This window comes from Canis aureus, chromosome X (assembly GCF_053574225.1).
Source record: "Canis aureus isolate CA01 chromosome X, VMU_Caureus_v.1.0, whole genome shotgun sequence".
Taxonomy (NCBI): domain Eukaryota; kingdom Metazoa; phylum Chordata; class Mammalia; order Carnivora; family Canidae; genus Canis; species Canis aureus.
This window is the reverse complement of record NC_135649.1, coordinates 117590369-117602769: the sequence shown is the minus strand read 5'-3', so window position 1 is coordinate 117602769 and position 12401 is coordinate 117590369. Positions and strand designations below refer to the sequence as shown.

The 12401-nt window shown below is 51.8% G+C and overlaps 1 protein-coding gene across 3 annotated transcripts in view; it reads left to right on the top strand.

Annotated features, from left to right (window-relative positions):
• Positions 1–12401, top strand: part of CLCN4 (chloride voltage-gated channel 4) — a 69175-nt gene that overhangs the window by 28751 nt on the left and 28023 nt on the right. For all 3 annotated transcript variants that reach the window (XM_077888749.1, XM_077888750.1, XM_077888751.1), the window contains 3 exons: positions 1958–2057; positions 6713–6900; positions 9433–9555. In XM_077888749.1, coding sequence (XP_077744875.1) covers positions 1958–2057; positions 6713–6900; positions 9433–9555 — 411 coding nt within the window. The remainder of the gene's footprint in view (positions 1–1957; positions 2058–6712; positions 6901–9432; positions 9556–12401) is intronic.

Here is a 12401-nt window from a genome sequence, read left to right as displayed (position 1 = left end):
TATGAAAGCACATATTCCAATGCCTGGCATCTAGTTGGCGATCGCTATATATTTTAGTGGCCACCCCAAGGTTGGGTATCAGATGCTGTGGGATCACTCAGGAGGGGGGGTTAGGGAAGGATGATTTAGAGGGTGACATTCCAGTTGGTTCTTGAAGGTTCTCTAGGAGTTTGCCAGGCAGAGAAAAGGGAAAGGATTCTAAAATCAGAAGCAGCCCTTCCTTAAGTCACAGAGGCAGGAGAGAACATGGCCCGATAGGTCGGGAAGCTGTGAGGCCTGGTGGAGGGTTCACAGAAGGGGAGGATAGAGGTGAGTCTGGCAGCCCGGGCTGCGGAGCGGAGCCCCTCTGGGGGTGACCCAGCAGGCCGTGAAGGGGCGTTCGGGTTCCGTCCTCCTGGTCCCAGAGTGCAAGAAAGGGGCATCGCAGACGGAGAAGCAGGGAGCTTGGAAACTAGTTCAGGAGAAAGAGGAGGCAGGTGTGACAAGGCAGTGAAGTGCGGATGGAGAGGGGCTCAGGGCCAGTTACTCAGAGGAGCCCCTGACAGGGTCGGGGGGTGGCTGTCGGGGAGAGGCAGGGCGTGGGGTCCCGGACGAGGCCTGGCTGCGGCGGGCAGGGGGTGATGTCCCTGTTGGCAAGAAGGAAGAACAGGGGAGCAGCAGCTGTGTGGGGGCGGCCGTGAGTCGCGTCTCAGCCCCTGGGAGTGAGCTGTGACCCGGCCTGGCGCTGGGGGCGCTGGGCAGGTGGCTGGAACCCCACGGTGCCGGGGTGGGGGGAGGTGGGGCTGCGGGGGTACAGAGGGAGAGGTCGGGAGGTAGAACTCTGGGCACTGCCGGGGTTGAGTAGGTGCCCTGGGGGGCCGGAGGGGCGCCTGCCACAGGCACTGCGGACCAGGCGGGGACCAGCAGAGGGGTCCCGAGTAAAAGGGTAAAAGGAGGCGGCGGCGGGGACGGGGCTGCCGGCCAGGTCACCTGTGGAGAGGGAGGGGAGGAGACAGACCCACCGTGTGGGCACCGCCGGTGGCCTCGGGGCAGCCCCCTCCGAGCGGGGGGAGAGCTGACGTCAAGAGCGCCCACGTCGTCCCGTTTCTCGCACGGCCCAGCAGAGAGTGGGGCGGAATCAAGAGGAGGACCAGCCTCCCGGGTGCCAGGTGGAGGAAGCGCAGGGGCGGCCTCGGGCCTGGCGCCCTGGAGCCGAGTCCTTGGGCCGGTCCTGCTGCCACCTGCTGGGGCACCTGCTGGGGCACCTGCTCGGGCACCTGCTCCTCCCAAGGAGAGTGTTCTCGGAGCCCCACCCGCTCACACACAGGCCTTGTGGCTCCTTTGGTGCTGCCGTAGCCATAGCCGGGTCGAGGGGCTGTGACAGAGGCCAGGCCACCTGCACAAAGATCTTTCCAGAAAACGTTCTAAGGGACTCCGAGAGGCAGGTCAGGAGGCAGGGGGGTGCCGTGACAGGGCGCCCGGAGGCACTCAGCCGCCCGGTGGAGGCGGTCCAGGCTGGCCAACGTGCAGTTGTCGCCGTCAACATTTGACCTTGCAGACAAAAGAAGGAAATGAATTCCGGGTCGAAGAGCTGCTTCTGTGAGCAGACCGCAAGGAGGGTTAAAGTAGTCGTTCTGATATAAAATGGTGACAATGAATTGCTGTCCCCCTTCAGTATGGCTTCTGAATCATCACAAATCGAGTCACACTTAGCAAGTTTTCTTTTAATTGAGTGAATTTGGGGGCGGGGGCTTCTAAGTCCTTGGCGACCATTATGGCATCTACAGCTCTGTGAACCAGAAGGCCCATTTTGTCATTGCACCAAGTGGCGGGAAGGGTAATGGAAGTGGCACTTTAGTCGCTTAATTACGTTCATTTTCTCACTCCCCCCCATCTCCCCCAAGGACACGGTTTCAGGGAAGGAAGCGTGAGTTGGAAAACGTATCCAGCATCAGCCACTGTGTCTTTTTGTTTCCAGATAACCAGCAAAAGCAAGGAGTCCATATGGGAGTTCATCAAGAGTTTGCTGGATGCGTGGTCAGGATGGGTGGTGATGCTGCTCATCGGCCTGCTGGCAGGTACGTGGAGGGCGCGCGGTACCCCCGGGCCACAGCTGGAGGTGCCCGACCCGAGCGCCGGCCGCTCCTGTTGGGGATGGTGTTCTGAAGACGGAGTGTCTCTCTTTTACCCCGTGCAAGGGGTTCATGACTTGAAATAGCGAAGAGCAAAACACACAGCCGTACATTTAACATGAAAGGTATCACCAGTAAGGCAGGACCCCAAGGCATGGGCCCAAGCGCGTTATTGGAAACAAGCCGGAATTAGAGAGCCGGCCGGCCGTGTCTGCACAGCACCAAGGTTTATTGCCAAGCTGGATTTTATCGAAAGCACATATTTTACATCCTGTAGTACTCGGTTATGCAGAAGGCAAGCGAGTACAGGAAAACTTTGATCTCTAATAATAACACACCATATGAGAGTGGTCTTTAGCAGCACTGCCGGGCCTTGGAATGGATTATACGCATCCTAAGATACTCAAAATAATTCGAGACCCCCGCAGGGTCTGAGGTAGGCCCAGGGGAAATACCTCCAGCCCATGCGTTGTTCTGACCCACAGGGACTCTGCGTCCTTCAGTTTTATAATCCCAGCACCATGCTTGCAAGCAGTAGATGTTGCCAGAGGTGAACGGAGGAGTATCTGGGGGGGGAGACCTGCCCTTTTAATATCAAATGTTCCAGCTCTCCATAGCAATTGTTTCCGGAGACGTTATTTCCTTTAGAAGGCTGTGAAGGTTAATGTCTAAGAATAAGAAATCTGAGTGCACTAAAAGCGATTCGCTTAATAAAAATCACCTACCTGTAATAACATAATAGTTGTGGTTATAGGATTGATCAGCGAATGACTGTAATAAAGGCCAAATCTAGCAAATGGTCCAAGAAGGACGGAATACTAATAAGCCATAGATACAAATTTTGTGATTACAGAGGATTTTGATTTCTGGGCATTAATTCCGTACCCGGTTTCAGGAGGGGCTTGGTCGCCAGGGAGGGCCCCCATCAGCCGCGGCCCAAGCTAAAGAGCCAAGAGCAGTGCTCATGGGGGATCCTTTTACTCTAGTCACGGCGGCTCTTCCCGCATTTCCCCAATTTTAGCCTTCCTTTCCCAGGGGCAGCCCCGGTGTAGAATGGCAGCGGTGTTGGCAGGGAATTCGCTTTCATGGCTCCTCGGTGTTTCACCACCAATTTGTTTGACTGCTGCCATGAACACCTTGGAAAGCGGGCAGGGTAGGCATTTGCTGTGAATTTTGATGTCTTTATTTAGAATAGATTTATGAAACTGTATACCGTGTCATTATTCTTGGCTTCCAAGCAGGAGAAATAAATAGAGGAAATGAAGAAATCCGGAATAGATGTTGTAGCGTCTGGCCAGAGTAGACAGCCCAGTACGGATTTATTGCCTCACGCAAGAGCCCGATTGGGCTCTCTTTAACAAATCTGGTATTGACCAGTTCGTTTCACTGTCAACCCAATTTCCACCAGTTCTTTCAGGAAGAATCACCTGGGGAATGAAAACAAAAATTTTGCTCCCTGAGCTTCAGATAAATAGTACCTCTGGAGTTGGTACCCTAGCTTTGGGGTAAAGCCCCCCTTCTATCACTCAGCTCCCCATACCTGTGATTCTTTTTTTTTTTTTTAAGACTTTATTTGTTTATTTGACAGAGAGAGAGAGAGCACAAGCAGGGGGAGCAGCAGAGGGAGAGGGAGAAGCAGGCAGGGAGCCTGATGTGGGGCTCCATCCCAAGACCCGGAGGTCATGACCTGAGCCGAAGGCAGATGCTTAACCGACTGAGCCCCCCAGGCGCCCCTGCACTTGTGATCCTAATGTGCAGCCAGGGCTGAGCACCCACTGCAGGGCACTCTGTGGACACCCCAGCAGACGAACACAGGAGGAAGGCGAGAAGGGGGTGATGCTGGCGGTGAAGGTGGCTACAGTGTGCCTTGAAGGGAAAGCCAGCGAACTGTGTCCCCTTCACTTTTCTGTCCCCCGGTTGTTCTTACAATGGGGGTTGGGACTCAGCCCCCCGCCCCCAGCCTGTCTCCCCTCGGGGCACCCGGACATTAGGACATCCTATTCTGTGTCCGGGATGCAGAGGCCGCGGCCGCAGTTATCGGGAGCCGCCACTGGGTGTCGCTGTTGCTCCACGAACGAAGCCCGCGGCGCTGTCGCCCGAGTGGGCCTGGAGGCTGGGGCGAGGGATGGCGTGATTACCAGCGGGGGACCCCTCCCTCACCTCCTTTAGGGCTTGGTTCAAATGGCTTCTTTGGCTTGAGGCGTTCCCTGACCACCTTTTCTAAAAGTCCTCTCCCCCCTCAGCCTTGTGCACCTCGCCCCAGTGTGTGTGTGTGTGTGTGTGTGTGTAAAAAAGCTTTATTAAGATATAATTCACATTCCATACAGTTCACCTCATTAAATTGTACAATGCTGCCATTTCTAGCATATTCAGAGTTGTAAAACCATCGCTGTGCTCAATTTTAGAACGTTCTCATCAGCCCCCAAAGGACCTCCGTACCCCTTAGCTATCAAGCCCCACAACCCCCCCCCTTCCTCCCAGCCCCAGGAAGCCAAGAATCTACTTTGTGTCTCTACATATTTGCCTGTTCTGGACATTTTGTCTAGTGCAGTCGTACAGCACGTGCTCTCAGGATGAGCTGCTCCTCTGGCATCATGTCTCCAGGGTTCGTCCTGGAGCACGCATCCGTGCTTCGTTCCTTTTTGTGGCCAAATGCTGTTCCATCGTGTGCCTGGACCGCATTTTTTATCTCTATTCAGCAGTACGGGCCTATGGGTTGTTTCCACATTTTGGCTCTTGTGGACCGTGCTGCTGTGAGCCTTTGTGTGCAAGTGTTCGTTCGCATAGACGTGTGTGTTCATGTCTCCTGCGTGTACACCCAGGAATGGGATTGCTGGGTCAGATGGCAGCTCTATGATTAACCGTTTGAGGAACTGGCAGGCGCCCCGGTAACGTGCCGTACTTGCCTCCCTAGCACTTACCACCTTCCAACAGAGGCCCCGGTTTACTTGTCCGGTGTCTTTCCCGCCGTGACGTGGGATTCCACAAAGGCAGGGAGCCGAGTCTGCTTTGTTCACTGCCATCTCCCCAGGGCGCGGAGTAGGGACTGGCACATAGTAGCTCGGTACTTAGTAGATACCCCTTGAGTGAATGGATGGATGGATGCACCTGGGTTTTCTGATTTTCATTCATTATTTATTGCACTATGGATATAAATTCCTGCCACCTACCTGACACAGGTACAACAGTGGACAAGGCAGGTGGCTCTTGCCCGCTTAGAGTGGACACAGAGCCTGGACATCTGGCCTGACCCCTGCCTTTGGCATGCAAACCACACAACAAAATTCCCCCTACCCTGGCACACACTTACAGACTAGACACTGTACACACATGTGCGTGCTTGCACACACACACACACACACTCATATTAGGATATGATAGGTATGGTGATATGGTGATGGGGGAATGCCTGGGAGGTACACCTAGCCCAGACTCAGGAAATTGGGAAAGGCTTCCCAAAGGAGGTGATAAAAATACTGAATCTGGAAGATAAATAGGAGGTTGCCAGGTCTGGGAAGGACGGTGCTGCCTGAGGTGGTGTAAAGAGGAGAGCTCCAGGAACATGGTGTGGGCAGGATGGGGGGTTAGTGATGGAAAGAGAGGAGGCAGGAAAGGAATGAGAGGCCGGCTGTTTGAGTCCGAGACCTGCTAAGGATTCAGGCTTCCTCTCAAGAACAGTGAGCAGGTTTCGATGTAACAGAAGAGCAGGGAAGGGTAAGCCCTGATGCAGGTGTGTGGATGCAGGTGGGGAAGTGATATTGTAATAAGGATCTAGTCAAAGTTAGAAAAAGTTAGTAGCCCGGAAGTATTCCCTGCCTCTATAAAAGACTCTGGAATGGATTATTCTAGAAAGAGCTCCAATGTAGCCTTCTGTGGCCCGCTGCACGCTCTATTTTATCTCACTTCTGTTGGCCTTTGAAGTAGTTACCTAGAGGCACCGGGATGGCTCAGTTGGTGAAGCAACTGCCTTGGACTCAGGTCATGACCCTGGGGTCCTAGGATTGAGCCCCACATTGGGCTCCCTGCTCAGTGGGGAGTCTGCTTCTCCCTCTCCTTCTGCCTCTGCCCCTCTTCTCTGCTTTCTCTCTTAAATAAGTAAGATCTTTAAAAAAACAGTCACCTACTTACATAGATCCACAATCCTTTATCCATAATTTAAAAAATCCAGAAAGTTCTAACGGGGATTTTCCAAATTTGGTGGCAAAACCTTACTTAACAATGAGGCTATTATAGTCATTATGCCTCCATTTTGTCTGAAGTGTCAAATTTGCCTGAGAAATATCAGTGTGTGTGATCCCAGCATCGTGTCCCAGAAGCCACTGAGGGGGTTACCTCCTCTATAGGGCTTATGTACCCTGTTTCTAGAATTTGGAATGGGTGCATTCCGAAATTGCTTGGCACCAGTAGCTTGTGATGACTTGAGCCCTGTGTGTCTGTCACTCCTGTTGGATTTAAGCCACCCACACGTCAGGTATCCTTGGTCACCTCCTCCTCCGGCATGGCTTGCCTGGCCGCTGGGCTCCTGTGTAGGCCCCCAAGCCGCGTGTTCTCCTGCATCATCACAGGCGGTTCCTCCAAGTGACTCTTGCTGCTTCTTCCAGGCACCTTGGCTGGGGTCATTGATCTCGCCGTCGACTGGATGACCGATTTGAAGGAGGGGGTCTGCTTGTCTGCCTTCTGGTACAGCCACGAGCAGTGCTGCTGGACTTCCAACGAGACCACTTTTGAGGACAGGGACAAGTGTCCCCTGTGGCAGAAATGGTCGGAGCTGCTGGTGAATCAGTCGGAGGTGGGTGTCTGGGCAAGGGCCTGGCCGGGACCACCCGCTATTCCACAGGCACTTTGGAACACCACTGGGCCTTCTGTGAATGTCTGTGCTTTCACGTTCAAGGGTCTGTTCTGATCACCGTCCTTGGTGCAATACCAGTGCCACTTGGCTTTTTCTAGCTCTCATGTGCAAACTTAAGTCGGAAAAGCCTTTCCTCTTGATTCACATTCACGAAATATATATATATTTGTACAAGTCTTGTTAATTTTCTTACTGAGTGGTTTGCTGACGGTGATAAAGAGGTAGCATTTTATACCTTCTAGTAAGAAAAGAAATTATCTTTTTTTTAAACAAAAAAACAATGCCAGCTTTATTGAGCTAGAGTTCCCTTGGTATGCCATTTTTAAAAATTTTTTATTTATTTATGATAGTCACACAGAGAGAGAGGTAGAGACACAGGCAGAGGGAGAAGCAGGCTCCATGCACCGGGAGCCCGATGTGGGATTCAATCCCGGATCTCCAGGATCGCGCCCTGGGCCAAAGGCAGGCGCCAAACCGCTGCGCCACCCAGGGATCCCTTGGTATGCCATTTAAAGTGTACGGTGCACCGGCTTTTAGAATGTTCAGAGTCATGCTACTGTCACCACAATATAATTTTAGAACATCTTCGTCATCCCAAATGAAACCTTGTACCCATTAACAGCCACTCCCCATTCCTCCCAACTCAGCAGCCCTAAGCAACCCCTGATTTTCCTGTCTCTGAGGGGAATCCTACTTCGGTGTCCGACTTCTTTCACTCAGCATCATGCTTTTCCAGTTCATTCATGTCACAGTGTAAATTGGTATTCCATTTCTTTTTTGTGGCTGAATCCTATCTCACTCTGTGGCTAGACCACATTTATCCACTCAGTTGAGGAACACAGGCTGCTTCCACCCTTTCACTGTTAGGAATGATTTTGTTTTGGACATTTGTGTGCAAGTTTTTGTGTGGGCATATTTTCATCTCTCTGGGGTCTCTGCTTAGTTGGGGAATTTCTAGGTCATGTGGTAACCCTTTAAACCCTTTGAGGAACTGCCTGAATGTTTCCCGGAGTGATTTCATCATTCTCTATCCGAAACAGCCGCATGTGAGGGTTTCTGTTTGTCCACCTGCTTGCCAACACTTGTGAGTGTCTGGATTTGGTTCTAGCCCTCCTGGCAGGTGTGAAGTGCCATCTCAGTGTGGTTTGTGTTCTCGCCCTCCGATGCATTTTTATGAGTGCATTGCAGAGTATGTTCCTGGGCCTTCTGTCAAAGGAGGGGCCCAGGCGTAGCGGGTGTTGTGGGGAGCTGCAGACTGGGTGCTTGCCTTTGTGGCACTTAGAGCTTCAGATCTGTACAAAAAGATCTTCATTAGGGAAAAGGGTTAGCTTGTAACTGAATTCATTGGTGACTGCAGTGACTATAGGTCATCGACAGATCAGAAACCCAGGTAGAGGGGAACTAGGTTGGCAAGATTCACATTAAGGGTAGTGTAAAGACGTATTTTTGGAAGATGGATGTAATTTATCCCTTTTCTCCCCCCACCACACACGTTTAAAATTAATTAATTAATTAATTAATTAATTTTGCCCGATAGACTTAGCATAGCTGAAGATATGTGGAATGTACTTTGCCATTTTGCTAAACCTCTTCCTCCGTGGAATTGAAAACTGATTCCTTCCAATCTCAGAAGTAGACGGGGCTCTTGAAATCTCACACATTCTCGGTGCTCTCCATTACTTCCCAAAATAAATTCTCTACTGGGGTTGATGGGAGTGGGCAGGCAAAATTGGCTGGACACCTTATTTTATTTCTTGTCTCCTATTTGCAATAGGTTTTCTTTGGGGGGAAATAGGGCTGTCCATGTTTTCAACCATTTCTAAGATTTATACTTTGATTCAAAGAATGCCTGTTAGGAAGAGTGAGAAGTTATTTTTAGCCTCAAAAAAGTAGGGTTCTAAGTGGGTGAAATGGCATTGCTCGGCCCGACTTCTCTCGCATAGGCTGTGAATATATGGGGCCGCAAAGGCCAGAGCGGCGGCCCGGAGCGCGCGTTTGCAGTTACCAGGTGCCCGGGGCCGCGGCCTGTCCTTCCTTTCGGCCCCCACTGGGGTGCTGCGGGGGTGGCGGGAGGCCCCCAGGCCGGTCCTCGGTGCAGAAAGTACTGTTCGGCCGTCGGCTGGCTCGGACTAAAGGGTTCGGGGCGTTCTCCCGCAGGAGGCGGTGGCCCTTCCCCTGCAAAAGTGCCAGGCGGGCTTGCTGACGTGCATTTTGCTGCCCTCACCCCGGGGGGTGCAGCCTGTGCTCCCCGCCGAGGGAGGCCGGTCCCCCGCCGAGCTGGCCGAACCTTCCAGGGCCTTCGGCAGAGGCCTCCGCTGCACCCTCCGTGGCCCGGCGGGAGCGATGACGTCCCCGCAGGCGGGCGCCCCGGTGGGAGGCGGTGTCAGCAGCTCCGGGAGGGCCCCCCATCGCAGGAGCAGCGGCCAAGCCCCCCGGGGCGCCTCACGGTCCGTCCTTGCCTCGCGTGTTTAGGGGGCCAGCGCGTACATCCTGAACTACCTGATGTACATCCTGTGGGCCTTGCTGTTTGCGTTCCTGGCCGTCTCCCTGGTGCGCGTGTTCGCGCCCTACGCCTGCGGCTCGGGTATCCCGGAGGTGAGTGCTGCCCCCCTTGCTCTTGCGCCCGCACAAAGAGCAGCAAATGCTTCTGTGGCGCCTAGGGCCCAAGCCCAGGCCCGAGCACCTGCTACCTGTCAGCCCATTTGGCCCTTACAGCGAGCCTATGAGGTAGCTTCTACTTTTCACTTGATGGCTGAGGAAAGCGAAGCGCAGAGAGGGTACGTATCGCGCCCGAGGTCACACAGCTGGCTAGCTGCAAGTTGAACGCAGCCCTCTGGCTTCAGAACTTATGCTCTATATCCAGAAGCTGTGCCCTGTTGCTTCTCAGATGCTTAAATGCTTTGCAAACCGGGCATAACCCTGAGAGCCTGAGGAATCAGAGTTCATTAACCCTGTGCCTACATGGGGCACCTTAGAGGCCTGTCAGTGCTCCTGTGATGTAATGAGAGGCAAAGACCGTAACGGAGGTTTGTTGCTCAGAAAGTTTACTGATGAGTCAACTCTCTTATGAGTAAACTCCCTTGCCACGTTTAGCTTTGCTGGTGACAGGGTAATAGCAATGTTTAAAAAACTTAATTCCACATTCAAGGGGTGTATTCAGGTGTGAATACACCCCTGTGAGGTTAGAGTTCTTAGGTTTTTTTTAGCACTTTGATGTAAGCCGAGTGTGAGGGAAGTGACCTCATTGATCAAGAGGAATGCTTGAGATTAAACTTCAGACCTAAGAGGATCTACTGGTAGAATAATGGTAATTGAGCTAATTCCCTCAAAAGCCCAGGCAGTGAACATTTTTAGCCAGAAATAAGTCTAAAAGTTCTTATATTGGGGCGCCTGTTGGCCCACACTGTTAAGTGACTGACTCTTGGTTTTAGCTCAGGTCATGATCTCAGGGTAATGACATGGAGCCCCACACTAGCATGGAGTCTGTTTGGGACTCTCTTTCCCTCTCCCCTTTCTCCCTGTGTTCTCTCTCTCTCTCTCTCTAACAAATAAATAAATATTTCTTTAAACAAGTTCTATCACTATAATCAATGCAGTTCAGTTATCCTTCAAGCTGGTGCTTCAGAAGTGCCCCAGAGGTGGAGATGGCGAGTTGAAAGACGTGACCAGTTGTGGCGACAGACCTGCACGGGTTCCTGCTCCCCTGCACTCACGCTCTTTGGTGGCTCTTGCCAACACTGCTGCTGTTCCGGGCAGTTCTTGGAAACAGCTGGAGTAACTGAAAGATTGTCAAAAGAAAAGCCCAACGTTGTCCTGATCCAGGAGAAAGAGAGAGAAGAATACATCATGCTGGCTTTTTGTTGGTTTGTATTAACATATTCCTGCAGGAACCCGACAGGCAGGCCACGGACCATCCTGTTTATACCTGTTCAACGGTGAAGAAACCTATACTGCCCAGTGCACGTGTGGACTGGTAGACGCTCGGGGCCCGTGCTGTGTGCGTGCTGTGTGTCCTGCACGCGGCCCTGCAGCCAGTGCCATTTTCGGCCTTCGCTCTGCCTTTCTCCCAGATGAGATTGTGCAAAAACAGACGTGAAATGTGCATCACGTCCAGGTTCTTCCCTGATGCGAGACTCACATGGGGACAAATATATGTTTTCAAAACAAGCATCATGGCACAACTGCCTGCGTCATATTTGGTACCGAAGACCCAAGGCATCCCGGGTGCTAAAAAGAGCAGACTCATGTTGGCCTCTCGGTTTTATGATCACACTGTCCGACAGTAGGCTTTTTTGGGACCCAGGCTGCCTTTCCAAAGTGAACAGGTGGCCAGTGGGAAATTGGAAAGTTTAAAGCATCGATAAAAGGGGTGATGGGCAATCCCATCTTCCCCTTCCAAGAACCAGAGACGCCTGGCTCAGCTTGTGGTCTTGTGGACGGACAGGCGGCCTGGGTGTGGGCTCTGTCTGTGAGGGGCTGCCTGGACTTGGTCTTCGTCCAAAGCAGGCATCTATTTGTGACAGCTGAACTCGGAAGGAGTTAAATCCCAAGTCGAGCATCACGTTTCCTGTGGCAAATGTGCAAGGCACACACTGGTGGGGATGAAACTCAGGAAAGCAGTAGCAAGTGAAAAAAGTGGCGAAAGAATGTATAAAGTATGATTCTGTTTATATAAAGTCCACAAACAGCCACAATGAATCCACATACTGTTTAGTGATACACACACACACACACACACACACACATACACGTATGCTAAAAGTATGAAGAAAGGCAAGGAAATGATTGGGCTCAGGGAGGAGGAAGGTTCCAGTGAGGAAGCAAACACAGGGCTTTCATAGTTACTCTCCTCTCTGAAATGTGGTGGGTTCAGGAGTGCTTGTTTTATTAATATGTTTTTATGCTTTTAACTATATATATATATATATTTCTCAATTTGTGAAAGAGTTCATAATCTTTTTTAAAAAAGATCTTATTTATTTGAGAGAGAGAGAGAGAGGGAGAGAGAGAATGATCAAAGGGAGGGGAGAGGGCCCGAGGAAGAGGGGGAGAGAGAAGTAGAGTCCCGGATGAGCAGGGAACCCAACACGGGGCTTGATCCCAGGACCCCGAGATTGTGACCTGAGCCGAAGGCAGATGCTTAACTGACTAAGCCACCCAGGCGCCCCACAGTAATCTTTTAAAATGCCAGGAACCCAATGGAGGTTTTATAAAGTTTTGGTTACTATGACTCAGTAGTAGCAAAAGTTTCACTATTATTATAGTGGAGCTTGAAATTCCTAACCTTAAGGGTGCAGTACCCACCCCAGCCCTTGGAGGAAGGGGCAGGAGTGAAAAGGACTCTGGTTCATGTGTAAAAAGAACCTTCTGGTCAAAACCCAGCTCACCATGTAAACTTCACTCAAAATGAGATATAGGGCCATTCTCCCTCATTAAAAAAA